The sequence below is a fragment of the Grampus griseus genome (assembly GCF_964374135.1).
Source record: "Grampus griseus genome assembly, chromosome: 8".
Lineage (NCBI taxonomy): Eukaryota > Metazoa > Chordata > Mammalia > Artiodactyla > Delphinidae > Grampus > Grampus griseus.
The window spans coordinates 69,201,513-69,218,423 of record NC_139002.1 but is presented as its reverse complement, the minus strand read 5'-3'; the positions used below and the strand labels follow the sequence as shown (position 1 = coordinate 69,218,423).

At 48.8% G+C, this 16,911-nt stretch overlaps 1 protein-coding gene across 1 annotated transcript in view; it reads right to left on the bottom strand.

Annotated features, from left to right (window-relative positions):
- SPON1 (spondin 1) overlaps window positions 1-16,911 on the bottom strand; it is a 275,099-nt gene that overhangs the window by 13,898 nt on the left and 244,290 nt on the right. Inside the window, exon 7 of the mRNA XM_082661256.1 lies at window positions 7,113-7,177. Within this exon, the coding sequence (XP_082517382.1) occupies window positions 7,113-7,177 (65 nt within the window). The remainder of the gene's footprint in view (window positions 1-7,112; window positions 7,178-16,911) is intronic.

Genomic DNA, 16,911 nt, shown 5'->3' with positions numbered 1-16,911 from the left:
TGACTCTCATTTCTCACTGGAGCGTAAGCTCTGGGAAAGCAGGGATTCTGTTTGCCTTCTTCACGGCTTTATTTCCAGTGCCTGGCACATTGTAGATGCTAAGCCAATGTTTCTGAATAAGCGAATGAACAAATACTACGGGCTACGTGTGCGCCCAGCCGTATTGGAAGTGAGGTGAATTTGACAAAAACTGCTTAATGATGCCCCAAGCCTTTCCTTATACGTTTTCCCAGATGCCTCAGAGCAGACCTGGGGTAAGGATTATTGACTCCAATTTATGGATGAGGACACTGAGGCTCAGAAGGGTTATGTGATGTAACTTGTCTAGAGTCACAGTGAAGTGGCAGAACGGAGACCACAACTGAAGTCCATCTTAAATTCAAGGTCCAAGTTCTTTTCGTCAGCAGTTTCTAAGTCCCCACCCCCCCCCCAGCCCCACGTCACTCTCTAGAGCAACACTGTGCCATCAGCGGGATTATCTGCCCAGCCTGCTGCCTCCTGTGCCCCCGGAGGCTGCTCAGAGCAAGGCCCCGCCCTGGCAGCAGAGCTCACCCATCGCCTCACAGCTGGTTCCTTGGCCGTTTCCTCCAGTAGGCGAGCAGGGACCCAGCTGTAGAGCCAGACACCTTTGGCTGACGGCCCCCAAGCTGTGAGAGGCAGCTCTTCAACCTCTGTGTCCTCGTGTTGCTAAGACAAGGTCCTAGGAGTGGCCAGAGCTGTATGGGATCAGCGGCGGCAGCCCACTGAGAGGCGTGGTGGGAGAGCTACAGTCAGCCACACCTGGTGGCATACCTGCGTTATTTTATTTTCTCTTCATGATACTCCTGTGGGGGTTAGAATTATCAGCTCATTTTGTAAAGGAGAAAGGAAAGCGTATACAAATTAATAAACTTTGAGACGCAGCTGGTGAGGCTGAGGCATGAAGACGGCTCTGCCTGACTCTCCGCCCAGGCTGCCGATCATGGGGAATCCTTAGCTGGGGACCAACGCGTCTGTTCAGTCCGGTTGGCAGTTGTTTGGGAGTCTGTGCCTGTCTGTTGGGACCAGCTGCTTCCGGCTGCCCTCATCTGTCCCCAGAAAGCGATGACTCCAGGCTTGCTTGGGCCCTGTGAAACTGGGCCCCTTGGGCAGGCCGGATGGGATCGGGCAACAAGCAGAGAAGGCGGGAAGCCTGGGTGTGCATCATCCCATACCACCTCTTAGAGCTGCGTATCCTTGGACAAATGACTAAACCTTTCTGTGCCTCAGTATCCAAATCTACAGAATGGGGATCCCCATAACTTCTACCCCAAAGGGTTATTGTTAGCATTTAATGGCAGAACTCGCATCCAGTACTTAGCTCAGTGTCTGGCACCTGACCAATTATTCTACAGTAAGTCCCCTACATATGAACCTTTAAGTTGCGAACTTTCAAAGATGCGAATGTGCATTCCATCAGTGTCAGGCGTGAGTGAAACTGCAGCTCGCCCCCCGTCTCCTATTGCTGACGATCCTTCAGCTCTGCCATCTCCCACCTCCTCTCCCTCCTCCAGGCAGTAACTCTCCTTGCCTGTTCACTTGATGCCAGTCCCTGTATGCCAGCTGTTGTACTGTACTACTGTACTTTTCAAGGTACTGTACTATAAGATTAAAAATGTTTTATTTTTTTGTTTGTTTTTTATGTATTATTTGTCTGAAAACTATTATAAACATATTACAGTACAGTACTATATAGCCGATTGTGTTAGTTGGGTACCTAGGCTAACTTTGTTGGACTTATGAACAAATTGGACTTTAGAACGCAGGAACGGAACTCATTCGTATGTAGGGGACTTGCTGTATTACTGTTACTGAGTAAAGCAGCACTGAAGGGTCATATGGAGATCAGAAAAGAGAGGCAAGGGGAAGGAGGCCTTCCTGAATGCACTTCTCACTTCAGCCTGATGCCAGTGTAGGTTCTGGAACCTGAGTGGAGGAAGAGCCCGGCCTGAACCTGGCTTTGGCATCAGGACCCACGTGCACTTGCATCTGCTGGGAAGGCTCTCCTTCAGTGGCCTTCGAAGTGTGGTCCTTGGAACCTCTGGGCGTTCCAAGGCGTCCTCTGGGAACTTGTTGGAAATGCAAATTATTGGGCCTCACCCCAGATTTACTTACAGACTGGGGTAGGACCCAGCATTTTGTTTTAATAATCCCTCCAGGTGATTCTAATGTGCCTCAAATTTGAGAATCACTGGTCTACTCATCTTCCAAGCCTCAGGTCATGAGTCACCTCATCCAGGAGCCTTTCTAATCCCCTGCACTGAGACCAGTGCCTTTGGTCTGTATTTCCACACACTCTGTGTAGGTCTCTGAGCTGTACCCTTTGATTGTAATCTCTTCCTCACTGTTTGGTCTCCCCCGCTAGACTAGGAGCCCTTTGAGGGCAAAAACCTGTTTCACAGCCATATCCCAATACGAGGTTTCCAGTGGGCCAGCTGAACAAGTAGATGTAGGATGACTTGAGCTCCACTACTTACTAGATCTTGGGCAAGTAACTCTCATCCTCTTCCAGTCTCAGTTTCTTCATCTGACATTACCCACCTGCCGTGTTGCTGTGAGGCTCAGATGATATGTTAGGAGGCCTTTATAAACTGCTAAAGTCCCACACTTCCATAGTCTGCTATTTAGTTAGGTACAAATTGGGGGATTTCATTTCCTTTTCCCATGCATGCATTTTCTGGCATGTAGGTCATTGCTTTTAGCAGCTTCTTTAAAGACCTGGCTTCTACAACAATTGCAGTCTGGGGAGCTGCGGCATTGCTCACCTAGGGATTAACAGGACACCGTCTGGGGTCTGCCTTCCAGTAACTGCCTGGCAGAGAGCACGGGCATGTGGGCAGAGCGGGGCTGCTTGGCTCGGGACCCCTCGGGAGTCCAGCAGTGCTTTGGAGGAAGGCTTCTCTTCCGTTGCCATAGAGACCAACCACTACACCTGTTACCTACCCATCTCCCTGAGCATATGGTTGTGGGTCTGGTGGTCTTTCATATCCTGTACCCCATGGATGAAGCTATTCATCATGACAACCTAAGAGGACAAAACCAGCTCTACTTGGGAATCCACAGCTGGAGAAACGAAACCAACCCCCATCCAACACACCACCCTGCTACTCTGCCCAGCTGAAGGATGTAACCATCTGAGAACCTCCTGTGTTTTACAAGGCTTATACAATCATTCTCTGCTAATGCATTTTGGCCAAATCTGTAACCTGAGTGAGGTATCCCCCAGACCTTGGTAAGTGTTTCAAGGGGTAGAAAATTTGGGGCAACTGATCCCTGCACAAAACGCCTGACCTTAGGTTGGGTGATATGGTAAATTTGGCTGTAAAAGCCTGGGAACGATTTTATAACATGTTCAGTTACGTGCTGCTCTTTTCTTGTACCCTTGACTGGAAAATTCATCCTCAGGCCCCCCAGCTTCAGGGGAGGAAATGTTTCCTGCCCTCACCTCTAATTGCTTAGGACCCCTGGTGTACCTTCCCAGAGCATGTTGAACTCACTCTTTCCTTGGAGTTCCTTGTTTAATTTCCATCTTCCCTGTTAGTTTCCAAAAGAACAGGGACCATTTTTGTCCTGTTTACAGCTATATCCCGGTGCCTGGCTTAGAATTTGGCATGCTTTAGATTCTCAAGTATTTGTTGAAATAAATGAGTTAATCTAGGAAATGAATATGGAGCTCTTAACACTTCCTTTGGCCTTCAGACCTAATTTTAAAATTACCTCAAAGTATTTATTACTTCTATAATAAAAATGCTATTTAAAATAATGAAATGGATAAGAATATATGTGAGTTTTCTTTAGGAAATGCTAGATATGACTGGAATTCTTTAATTTGTCCAAACCATAATAAAAATTCTTATTCATGCCTTTCTTATATGCCATGTCTTCCCATATAAAGCATTTTATTAATTTGATCTTATTTTTCTATCTCGGATTTAAATTTTTATCACTTTTCTGGCAAAGAGAATTGATCTGGCCATACCATATAACAATATACTATAACGTATGATAATGAAAATGGTGTAATATCCAGGATAAGATAGAAATAAAGATCAGTGGCACAGGCTGAAGATTCCAGAAACCTTAGATAAGGACTCATATAAAATTGAGGGGGAGAGGAAAGATCATGCAACAAGTGGGGTTGGGCTAACTTAATTGCAGTTTAAAAAAATACGGTATCACACGTAATATCACACACACACACACACACACACACACACACACACACACACACACACACATCCCCCCAAACAGCAAAAACTCAGAGTTAAGTAAAAAACAACCAGATCATAGGGGAAAAAAGTCAAGTTTTTGATCTGTTAGAGAAATGTTAATTTTCTCAGCTTTGAAACAATAAAAGCAATCACAAAAGTCATTGAATTATATACCAACTAAAAACATCTGCATAATGGAAACAACAGTGTTGAATTAGAAAGGAAAAATGACATGTTAGCAAAAATGTATCCCTCTAGTTTGACTGACAAATGTTAATATCTATAGTATGTACAGAGCTAGTCCAAATCTGTAAAAAAAAAAAAAAAAAACAACAAAAACCACCACAATCCCAATAGGTAAAGGAAAGTTATGAACAGACAATTCATACCAGAAAAATGAAAACCAAATGAAGACACAGAGATATCTTGTGCCTTTTTCCATTCAGAGAGGCAGCGTGATGTGGGAGAGAACAAAGGGGACTGGAAGAGACAGCTGGATTTGAGCCCTGGTTCAGTCACTTCTTAGCTATGTGACAGCAGCTTTGACCTCGTCTCCCTTTACAATTACTAATCTGCAAAATGGGAGCATCCTCAGACCCACCCCAGGGCTTTTAGTGAGGAAATGGCTTATCATCGTGACTGGCACCATAAAAGGACTTGGTAAATGTTGATTTCCTTCTCACTCCGCTTTTCTAAACAAAGCTTTCAAAACACGACGAAAGAAAAGAGGCAATAAAGGATTTTTATGGTCCTTCTAGAGACTTACTATACCATTCTAAGTTACAGATCCATATCTGTGAGACTCAGGTCACTCATATGCTGAGTTCTGTCCCTCTTGTTCATTTCAAATAATCCTCAATAAAGAGCTTTCAAAGTTGCAGAAACTCAATCTCGACACTAGGCGGTGCTAGAGCCATTCACTAGGCTGAAGTCTGTGTGGCTGGAGGAAGGTTTCAGAGAGGTCTCTGCCTTGGACAACTCTGTTTATAACTTGGAGGTATCTAGGGCTCCGAGTCCATCTGGCCTGTTAGACTTCTGCGTTCTCTAGTCCAAGGCAAGTCTTCCTTTATAGTCCTGGGGACATCAACGGACCTGAGCAGGTTCTACAGGAGACCAGGAGCACCCTGAAACTTCCAGCCCTGATTTGACAGAAAGATGCCTCTGGCCCCCTGGGAACCATGGCTGGGATGATTAAGGGGGCACAGACCCTCCACAGGCATAGTTTCTGGAAAGGGTGACCATGTCTCTATTTCACCTGCCTCTCATCTGTCTCACAAACAGATCTGTCTAAACAAAGGTTAATTAATCAGAATGGCTGGGAATAATTAAGGAGACTACAGTCCTTTAGAGGATTCATCATAAGGAAAGGAATAAAATTTATTTTTAAAAGTTCCAGTAATTCCTAACAGTCAGACTTAACTAACTGGAGGAACTAACTGAGTGGTGGAAATTCAGCATTGATTTGCAGGAAACCTGGGCATTTTCTACTCAGGCGCCGGAAGAACTTGTGGAGGATGTGGCTTTTGCTCCGAATTTGTCTTTCCTGTCTCTACCTGTACTCTGGGCTTTTGGAGGCACAACTTGATTTATTGAGCTAAACAAGTCAGCAGCTAATTTGTTCATTCATGGCTGTCCTTTGAGAAGTGGTCCTGGGGATAAAGATGGAAGATCATTGAAAAACAAGTCAGTTTCTCTGGGCAGGACCTCACAAAGTAGGTCACCCTGGCTTTCCACTGGCCTGAGGGAGGCTGGAATCCCATTAACCTCAATAGAGCAGGCTCACAAGGAGGTGCAGGGCTGTTTCTGCAAAACAAAACTTGGCTGCGTGTAGGCTTCCTAATTTGACTTCCTAATGAGATTTGGAAGAGGAAAGGGGAGACTGGGGTATGGGAAAACCAAAGGAAAATTCCTTTCCCTTAACAAGCTGATAGCACTCAGTGGAGAGGCTTTGGGAATTTGGGAAATCTGATTGTTTGCCATGGATGAATTCTGTTCCACTGGGGTCTCAAGATATCTGAGGGATGGGTGAAGGGTGGGAAGGTGTCCCCAAATATTTTTTTCAAATCTTCAGGAAAAAAAAAAAAGCTCCATTGACTCTTTCATCCTCTTGGAGCTACTGTCCAGTCTCTCTTCTTTCACATCAAACTTCACAGAAGAGTTGTCTGTACTCACTGACTCCATAACCTCACTTTCTGTTCACATTTCACTCTGCTGCAGGCTGTTTACCCTCCCCCCATAACTCAGCAGAAAGGATTCCTAATAAGGTCACTGATGATCTTCATGTTGATCAATCCAACTGGCATCGTGCAACTCTGGTCTTCCTTGATCTCTCAGCTGCCCTGGACACAGCTATCCTTCTTGAATGCTTTCTTCCCTTGGCTTCCCTGTTACCAAGCTTCCTTCCCCAATCTCCTTGCTATTCCATTTTGCTTCCTATGCAGGCAACTCCTCCTCAGCATTAGATGTTGGAGCTCCTCGGGACTCAGTCCCAAGCCCTTGACTCTCATTCTCAAGCTGTCTCTCAACCATGTCCTTGGTGTTGATTGTCTCCCATTCCTTGGTGACCCTCAATTTTATATCTCAGTTTAGAATTCTCCCCCTGATTTTCAAAGCTTTATAGTTAACCGTGTTCTCAACACCTCCAGTGTCTGAGTGGGGTCCTCTGCAATGTTAAAGCCATGGGGGACACAGAGACCAAGCCTGCATTCCCCGAGGAGGTAGGGGCGCTTGGTACTGCACACATGAGCAGTGCACCTCACCTGCTCAGCCACCTGAGAGGCAGTGCTGACTTTTACGACATGACTGGCATGCGGCGGCCAGGAGGCGGGTGGCTCCACGTACAAGGCCAGGCCGGGGGCTGGACAGGGCCCTGTTGCTACTTACACGTTGAGAGGCTGCCAGGCTGGCCACTGAGCTTTGGCTTTGATGACAGTGAGGACCTCATCGCTCTGTAAAAAAGGACCACAGGTATTTAGTGAGGAGAGCTGGGCTCAGGGAGCAGGAGGGTTCTGACATAGTGACGCTGTCCACCCCCCATGCCATTACCTGCTGCTGAGACTCTACCTGCCCCCGGGTGAAGAGCCCTGGAGTCTCGGCAGTCCCAGGAGGTGGGGCTGCGTCCAGGGTGCCTGCTGTGTGCTGGACACCGAGGGGCCCACTGAGACACACTTCAGGGTTCCAGCGCAGACCCTTCTCCACAGGAGCCAGGCTTTAACTTGCCCTCCCCCTGGGATGGCCAGACCTGCACATCATGTCCAGCCTGGAGGGCAGGTCATGCTGTGTCCAGGCTTCCACTGGGGCCTGCTCCAGCCACACTGCAGCCACCATCTGACCCCAAGGGTTGTCACCCCCGAGGCCTCTCCTGCTGTCGAGACTCACATACTGGATCAGACTCCCTTGGAACAAGGAGGGCAAGATGAAGCCTGGGGCCCACACTCCTGGGCCACTCATGTAATCCTGCTCTAGTTTGCTTTGGACAGTGTGTAGGGCACCCTTAAAGCCTGGGAACCTAAAAGAATTTTTTGAGGAAGAATTTGATAATTAACATTTAGAAGGAAAGCCTTAAGTCACCATCATGGGGAAAAATCAGAATTTTGTTAATCTTGCTTAACTTTCCTTCGAGATTTGTTTGGGTTTTTATTTTCAATTACACATTGGGGCTGAGGGCTACCATAGGCTTTTCAAGGCTTAAGCTTCCACAGGTCCAAATTGACTTTTGGCTGGGGTTTCCCCAGAGTGGATTCAGCTGGTCCTGGAGCTCCCGTTCCCCGGGGCCGGGGCCCAGCAGTGCTCAGACACCACTGTCCACGCTGCACGGAAAAGCCCAGGATGTCACCAGCAGGGGCAGCAAGAGCTCTGTTGCCGAATGAACACGTTTCTGAGTTCCCGAAGGGCAGAGACTGGCTTGGATGGCCCACAGCTCTGCCCCAGTCCTTAGACTTATTCCTGGCAGTAGGTACCTAGCATATATTTGGGATGAATCGATGAACTTCTCCTTAGTTGGTGGGTACCTTGCCCAGAAAATCCCATGCAAGGAGGAGGTCAGAGGTGCCTCCAGGCTCAGGCCGCAAGATTAGAAAAAGCCTCTGGTCTGGAGCACCTGGTCTGCAGCCAGGGAATGGGTTGCTGGAGCAGGGTGGGGAGCTCAGAGGGGACAGGAGCTTAACCAGACCCTGCTCGGCCTGGGCACCTACTGATGGTCCTGGTGGGGCGAGGGTAGAAGTGAGGCCCACAGAGCACCCCGTCCCCCAAGACGCTCGCAGCCTGCTCTGAGCTCAGGCTTCCTTGGGGGTTCCCCCTTTTGATCACAGGAAAGAATCTGTGGATGCACAGACACCCCCCCGCTCACATGTCTGCAGGGAGAGCGTTTCCAAGTCCCAACAGAGCGCTTTACATTTCTCATGGGAGATTTTTTTATTTGTTGAGACTGTATCCCTGACTCACTCCTAATACGCATCTGCTGAGTGACTGAGAGAAGCTGCCTGACATGAAGTCACATGTAAGACTCGAGCTGGTCTCCTGTGACCTGGGTTTCCTGTACTTAGCTCATACGTTCCATGTCCCACAACGAGTTCTTCATCTGCCCCTAGAGCACTGCTCTTCCTCAGTGGACCCCGTCGGGCACATCCACCAGCTGCCTGCATTCCTCCATCTCTTACCCCTCACAGCCGTTGGGCCCCAAGATCCACTGCATTCACAGCCTTACTATCTCGAGTCCTACACGGTCTCCTCACCAGTGGCCCCGGGCTCTAGTATCTTCTCGCTTTTCCCCAGTCCACCCTTGACATTGCTGCAAACCTGACCATACCTATTGCCCGCCTAAACCCTGCAACAGCTCCCCACAACTTCCAGGGTGATTTCTTAATCCCTGAGTTTTGCCTACGTGGCCCGCATCAGCTAGCTTTTTTCTTTGATTTTTAATTTCAGAATAATACATGCTTTTTGTGGAAAAATTTAGCATCACAGAAGCACACAAAGTAAATGCTGAGCATTCTGCTTTAGCATGCACCCTGGCTTCTCCCACCTCCTTCTCCAGAGTGTTACAGTTCAGTACATATCATTCCAGACGTTTTACTATACTTAGGTATTATGTGTGTGTGTGCACATACATTAATACAGCTTTTCCCACAAAAATTGCATCATATTGAATATCTTATTCTGCACCACGATTTTTACATTTTCCCCTTACTATCATATCATGGGAAACTTTCCATGTCAGTACCTATGGCAATATAATTCCCCTTTTCTTGATTTTTAAAGTGTTAGAGATCTTCAAATTAGGGTAAGCCAGGTCAAGACTTAGAAAAAAAGAAATCCAAGTATGAGATCCAAGTAATGAGGTACTGTCTGAAGACAGTCCTTTTGCCCTTGAAGAAATACTTTACTAAAAAATAAAATCAATGTGGGTGGAGTTAAGGGGGCCACCAAGTTAGCTGGCCCTGCAGATGCACCCTGTATTACAATTAAATCTTGGTTTTCAAGGCCCAACTAATGACACTGATTTTGCTTTTGCAGCATATAACTCAACAGAAATTTTTGGGGCCCTCCACTAGTGTTTGTGGTGCTGGCATTCCATCTGTATTTTTTAGAGCCATGGAGGCTCCAAAGATGGTGGTTCCACGTCTGCAGGCACTAGAACAACTTCTTCCTGTAAACTGTTTCATCTCAAGGTTACGCACCATCTGCATGATCAACAGTTCCTTGTTGTGATCTTTTATGTTAGCCAGTGAAATAACACAGGAACATTCTGGAAAATATATTTAAAAAACTAAATATTTTTCTTGAAGCATCAAAATTCTCTAGTAGAACCAAAGCTCTATAGGATTGGAGAGGGTCTGGCTTGTTCATGGCCATGTCCAAGTGCTGTGGATACTCAGTCAATTGGTGAAAAAGCAAAGCCACACCATTTGTTGATGTATGTGCAGAATTCCATAGCGTGCATGTTCTCTTATTTAACTGGCATTATTGCTGGATATTTAATTGTTTATATAAATGATGCTATAATGAACACTTGTGTACATATTTCTTTGTTTACACGTTCCCGTGTCATAGACTTCCAGGAATGATCAAATGATGAAGCAAATTGACAATTTTGGTAGTGCCTACCAGATTGTCCTCCAAACGTCTGTACCAATTGATACTTCAGCAAGAATGTGTATGTGCCTATGTCTTTACAACTTTGGGCACACTGGATACTATCAATCTTTTTCATCTTTACTAATCCAGCAGGCAGGAAAGTAGCATGGTTGAGAGCATAAGCCCTAGAGTCACACCTGATTTCAAATCCTGACCGCACCGTGACTAGCTCTGTGTCCTTTGGCAAGTCTCTGACTTCCCTTAGCTTTTTCATCTCTGAAATAGGGTTAAAAAGTATATCTACCACATGGTGTTATTAGGGGGACAAAATGACATAATTCAAGTAACGTGCTAAGAACCGTGCCTGTATCAGCATCAATACTAGCTACTACTCTTATTCTTATTCACATTCGGGCCAAGATGGGATTTGTACTGCCTGAGTACAGAGAATGGAGCACACAGTAGCATCAACAAAGCCACAAGGCCTCAGGAGGATGTCCCCTTATTTAAAGGCTAATGTAGCCGGGTGAGCTTTGGATGGGGGCACTGGGGCTCCAGGTACTTCACATTCTGAAGACTGAAGAATTTAAATTCACAGTAAGCAACCCAAACTTCAGACTTAAATGAAAATCTGTTTTAACAAGTCTCTAAAGCCCAGAAAGGATCTTTCAAGATCCTTAAAGCCCTTATCCATCCATCTCCCATAGGACTGTTTTCAAAGTATTTCAGGGCACTCAGTTCACGCCTCGTTCGCATGACGTTAGCACTTTCCCAGAGATATGCCAATTAAAATAAAAAACCTCCAAGAAACTACAGGGTACTCATGTCCGTCTTCCCGGGGATGAGTTCTTCCATTTTGCTTTTGGTAAACATATTGTGAAGATGTTACAACTGTACTCAGACTTCCTCAGGTAGCAAATGAAAATTGCATGGCCTACTAAATCAGGCCATGGGCTGAGGTCAGGTCCAGAGGAAGGAGGACTCCTGTGGAGTGGAAACAAGTCTGGGACAGGTCAGGGGCAGAAATCACATGGATATCAGGAGATGTCACGTCTAAGCAGAGCAGAGGGGCAGAATGTGAGTCTGGGGGGCTGGGTGACGGCTGGTGTCTGAACATCCTTACCCCCACACTGACCCTCCCATGCCCCCCCAGAGCCAGCTCCCAAGGCAGGAGAGCTCCGGCATCTCAGTCGTGCTCACGGCAACAGGCAGTCTGTCCCCTCCTCCCTGCCTTGCTTCTCGCCTCTTCTCTGTTCCTGCACCTTCCTGGCTCCTGAGCTTTCGCCTTTGTCTCGCAGTCCTGAACCACAACCTGTTTCTTCATCCGAAGGCCCCTTTTGCTCCGCCTGGCACTGAAGCTGAGCTTCCTCACCATAGCACGTCCTGCCCCAGACCAGCAGTCTGGGAGTCAGCCCAGCCAACTTGCCTCCTGCCCCCCAAGGAGAGAAATGAGATGCAATCCATGAGGGGAAGGAATCAAAACAAGTTGAAACAACAACAGCAACGATCCACTGTTTTCATGTGCTAGGCACCTTGCTAATTACCTTATATATAGTATCTGATTAAATCCTTACCAGGCGTCTGAAAGGTCAGTATATACTTTTTAATCCTCAGCAATACATTTCTTTGGCGAAAGTAGTTACACCGTTAGTCAAACGGCACGTCTAGAGTTTAAACCTCAGTCTGGAGACCACGTTTGTCAGCCTGTGAACCCAGGTGGAGGGGGCTGGGAGGGTAAGCCGTGGGGCAGGAGGGAGGGGTCTCCTGAAAGGTTGGGCCCCACCCCTCCCCCACCCGTGCTTCCGCTGTCCTTCAGGGCGTGTCCTAGCCTACCCTGAGTTCTGAATATTACAGCCATGCCGGGGGGATTATCATACAGTGTTCACGATACTGCTAATGGTAATGCTGTCCTGAGAACTGGTTTTGATAAAGAGGGGGGAGCACAGGGTCCTTGAATTGGAGAGAAACTGCTGCTACTAAAGAGAAGGCAAGCCGATGACACTAAACGCAGGGGCAGTGATCCATGTGTGTGCACACAGAGACCCCCCACCCCACCGTGCATTTCCCCATTTATCAGCTTGTTTCTCAGGAAAACCTTGGGAATAGCTGCCATTTCATTTTGCAGATGAGGAAACTGAGGGTCAAAGAGGTCAAGTGCCTTGTGAAGACTGCCCAGTAACCATGGTTCCAATACAGATGTGTCTGACCCCAGAGCTCATGCTCTTTCCACTTTCCCTGACGATTCTTCTCCTCCATCTCCCTCTTGTCCCTCCCCTATTTTGCTTGTTTTTCAGCAAGACCACGGCTGCCCCTGGCTGACAGTTTTCTCCAAGGAGCCCTTGCTTTGAGGCACAGGGTCACCCGATTCCCTCTAGAAGGGCAGCACCTGTCATCCTGTGTAAAGACCCCAGTGAGCAGTGTCTGGTTCCATTATTTGCTCCTACCGTTTCCCAGAATTCCCACTGACCACCCATAAAAAATATCAGTCCCGATGGCTTCCACCTCGGAAGGGGACTTTTTCATCCCTCGGTGAGTGTCCTGGTGACGAGCAGCAGGAAATGAGACACTTTATGAGGCGATGATGGAGGTTAAGCATCTTTAACATCAATTGTGCCCAGGATGCCTCCCCTCATTTCAACAGCCTCTGGTCAGAAATAAAAACAGCTCACATTTGGTGGTGCTCTACAGTTTGCCCGTGGTCTCAAGTGGGCTGCACCGTAGCCCTCTGAGGCAGGCAGCAAATGGTCCTCCTTTCCCAGACGTAGTAACTGAGACTCACCTCTCTCTGTGCCAATGGTCAGCGCCCAGCTCTTAGCTTCCGGACCATTTAATGCAGCTGGTCACTCCCTCTGCCTTGAATCACTTTCCGCCTGGCTCTGGCACTCGCCGCCTCTTAATTTTCTCCTCACCTCATTCTTCTTCGGTCTCCCTTGCTGACCCACTTCATCTTCCTCCAAACATTGGAGTGCCCCTGTACGCAAGCCCTTGGTGCTCTGCTCTTTTCTATTCACACTGCCTTGGCGATTTCCTCTTGTCCCATGCCTTAAAATACAAGCTGCGCATACACCGATGACTCCTAAATTGTCATCTTCACCTCAAGCCCGCCTCTGAACTCCAGCCTGTACGTTAACGGTCTTAACACTTTCATCTGGATGTTGAATTGGTATCTCAAACTCAACATGTCTGAAACCAAACTCCTGATCGTCTCCTCCCCAAACCTGGCCTCTCTCATTCTTCCCATTCCATGAAATGGCCATGCTGTCCTTCTAGTTTCTCATCCTTGATGTTTCTCTCTCTCATACTCCACCTCGGATCCTTCAGCACATCTATCAACTCCACTTCTAAAATGTATTTATGAGCCAACCACTGTCTGTCACCATCATTAGAACAGGGCCTGAACTGTATCCTCCCTGTGTCTTCAGCACCATCTTGGTCCAAGCCACCATCATCGTTTGCCTAGATTATTGCAACTGCTTCCTGGCCGGTCTCTCTGCCTCTTCCCTCGCCCTCCTCCAGGCTCCTTCTCACACAGCAGCCACATCATGCCATCCCTCTGGTCAAAATCCTCTAATGGCATCACACCGCACAGCCAATGGGGACCTCGCCATGGCCCCCTTGGCCCTTCATGATCTGCTCTGCCCCCCGTTACCTCACTAGCTTCATCCCTAACTTCTCTCCCCCTTGCTCACTTTGCTCCCAGCCGCCCTGGATGTCTTCTCCTCAGACGTGCCAGGCACACTTAGCACTTGCTGCCCCCTGAGCCTGGGGTGCTGTCCTCCCAGACACCAGAGCATGCATTCCTCTGTCTCCTCCAGGTCTTTGCTCAAATGTCACCTGCTCAGTGAGGCCTCTGCTGACCACACTGTGCAAAAGAGCAATTCCCTGCCCCTTCCTCGACCTGGCACACCCGCACTACTTTATCTGGTTATTGTTTCCCCGTAACATTTGTCCCCATCCGACATACTACGTATTTTGCTTTCTTTTTATCATTGATCTCCCCCTGCTGGAATAGGCATTCCACGCGGGCAAAGGCTTTTGTCTGTTTTGCTCACTCACCGCTGTACTATCAGTGTTTAGAACGTGCTTGATCAATCTTTGCTGTTTGAATGACAGGCTGTGCTGAGGAAGGGGCTGGCGTCCTTCTGAGCCCCAGGCCACCAGGACTCCACAGCGCAGGATGGAGCCACAGCTGGGTAAAGTGACACTGACGGACCTGCGCGCTGAGCTGGCGGGCGCTGGAAGAGCCAGTGGAGAGTGCCAGCCAGAGAACTCTGCTAGACCTGCCTGATAGTAGAAGGAGGGGGAAGGGACAGGACGCGGAGGCCACCTTAGGAACCATGGTGAGGCTCACAGGCTCTGAGCCTGCCTCCGATGGACACCCCAGTGACCTGGGCTGGCTGTTTATAGGTGCCTATGCCCCACCTTGCTCCTAGGAAGCAGATGCCATCACAAGTGGCCGTCTGATCAGCTATTTCAAAGCCAGAGAGCGTATCTGAAGCCCATTAACAGATCCACAAGAAGACGATGTGGTTTCACAGAAGCATTTCAAATTCAATTTCTTTTTATTTCTTTTCAAACACAGCCTGTAATCCTGATGGGAAAATTGCATAATGCCCGTAGATAATAATTTTCCCGTGAGATGGTTTTGTGAAAGCAGCTTGACGTTTCTGAAGCTGGAGAGGAAGAGGGCGCATCAGAGCCGCCTGGGCCTGCCCTGCTGCCCCTGCACCCACACTTGTCTCTGGCAGGTGGAGAGCTCTGAGACGGGCATCATGCCATGACCTCACAGAGAGGGCCAGCCTTCTGTGTGCCTCTGTTACCCCAGGCATTGGTTTAGCTCGTTTGGTAACCAGCGTGCCAATCCTGGGCTTAACCTCATTTTCTGGACTTTCATCGTATCCTTCAGAATGCTTATGGAAGTCTGCGTCTCTTCGGAGTCAAACAGGGAGCTGAAGGGGTGGATGGGGCACGTCTCTGCCTCCCAGCCCAGCCCCTCATGACCCAATCTTCCCACGCTCTCCTCCCCACCTTCTGCCCTATCTCCAGCAATTAGAAAGACGTTAGTGCTGGGGTCAGAGCAGAGAAGTAAAAGAGGGGCCAGGCCAGGCGAGATTCTGACATCACACAGGAGAGGGCACGCTAAGCCGGGCTATCTGCCTCCCAACAGGCGAGGGCTGCAAGGAAGTCCAGCCGGAGCCAGGGAGGGAGGATGAGCCAGGCCAGGTCTGGCTGAAGGTGCCTGCAAGGCAACCTGTAGGGGCAGCACCCCTAACCCTGCCCCTTGGGAGCATCTCTGGGGGTCTTTTTTTTTTTTTTTTTTAAGCTTATTTATTTATTTATTTTTGGCTGCGTTGGCTCTTTGTTGCTGAGCGCAGGCTTTCTCTAGTTGCGGTGAGCGGGGGCTGCTTTTCTTTGCGGTGGCTTCTCTTGTTGCGGAGCACAGGCTCTAGGCATGTGGGCTTCCGTAGTTGTGGCACGCGGGCCCAGTAGTTGTGGCGCACGGGCTCCAGAGCGCAGGCTCAGTAGTTGTGGTGCACGAGCTTAGTTGCTCCGTGGCACGTGGGATCTTCCCAGACCAGGGCTTGAACCTGTGTACCCTGCGTTGGCAGGCAGATTCTTAACCACTGCGCCACCAGGGAAGCCCATCTCTGGGGGTCTTAAAGGCGCAGCATTCGACATCCCTTACCCCTCTTCCCTGTCTCCCCCTCCCCACCTTCCTCTGAGGGCAGATCCCATCCAGTCCTGGAAGCCATTGTTAGGGCAGGGGTTGGACTGTGTCCCCCCTGTCTCGCCAGCACTGGCCTGGTCTGGGGAGGTATACAGGGAATGATTAAGGAATGAATCATGGGTTAGTTAATTAAAGAATGAATTCATGACAAGCTGGAGGAAGCCTCTGGCCTTCACTGCCCTCCCAGGGAGTCTTAGGGGAACTCTTGCGAGTGCTACAGGGCTCAGATGCTGCTGAAGCGCTTGTGAGTAGCAGTGTGAGGACCTGATTTATGTGTTTAGAGGGTCCTGCTGACTGCAGTGGGGGAGTAAAGTGCAGGAGGGCAGGGGGAAGCGGGAGACCAGACACTGGACCACGAGAGAGCAATGGAGCGGGTGGGAAGATGTCGGACGCAAGACATTATTTTAAAGGGAGAAGCAACAGGATCTTCTGATGGATTGAATGTGGGGTGTAAAACAAAGAGGGGTCAAGGATGACTCTGAGGGGAGGTGTCATATAGGCAGTTGGATAGATGAGACTGGAGTTCAAGGGAAAAGTCCAGGCAGGAGATAAATTTGAAAGTCATTGGTGTATAGGTGCTAGTTAAAGCCACAAGGCGGAGTACCTGGGCAGTGAGTGGAGACAGACAAGAGGGCGGGGGAGAGGGAACAGCCAGCAAGACAGGAGGACGCTAGGACCTGCCCCCAGGACCTCTTCAGAGCCCTCGTGATGCCCCACTGTCCCCTGCTGCGCCCCCCTCCATCCACACGGTCCCCTGCTGTCCCCATTGTCCCTGTCTGTTCCCACTGTCCCCCCTCACTGCCTGTACAGCCCCCGACTGCTGCCAGCCCTGCTACTTGCTCACTGCTGCCAGCACTGCCCTGCTGGTCACTGCTGAAA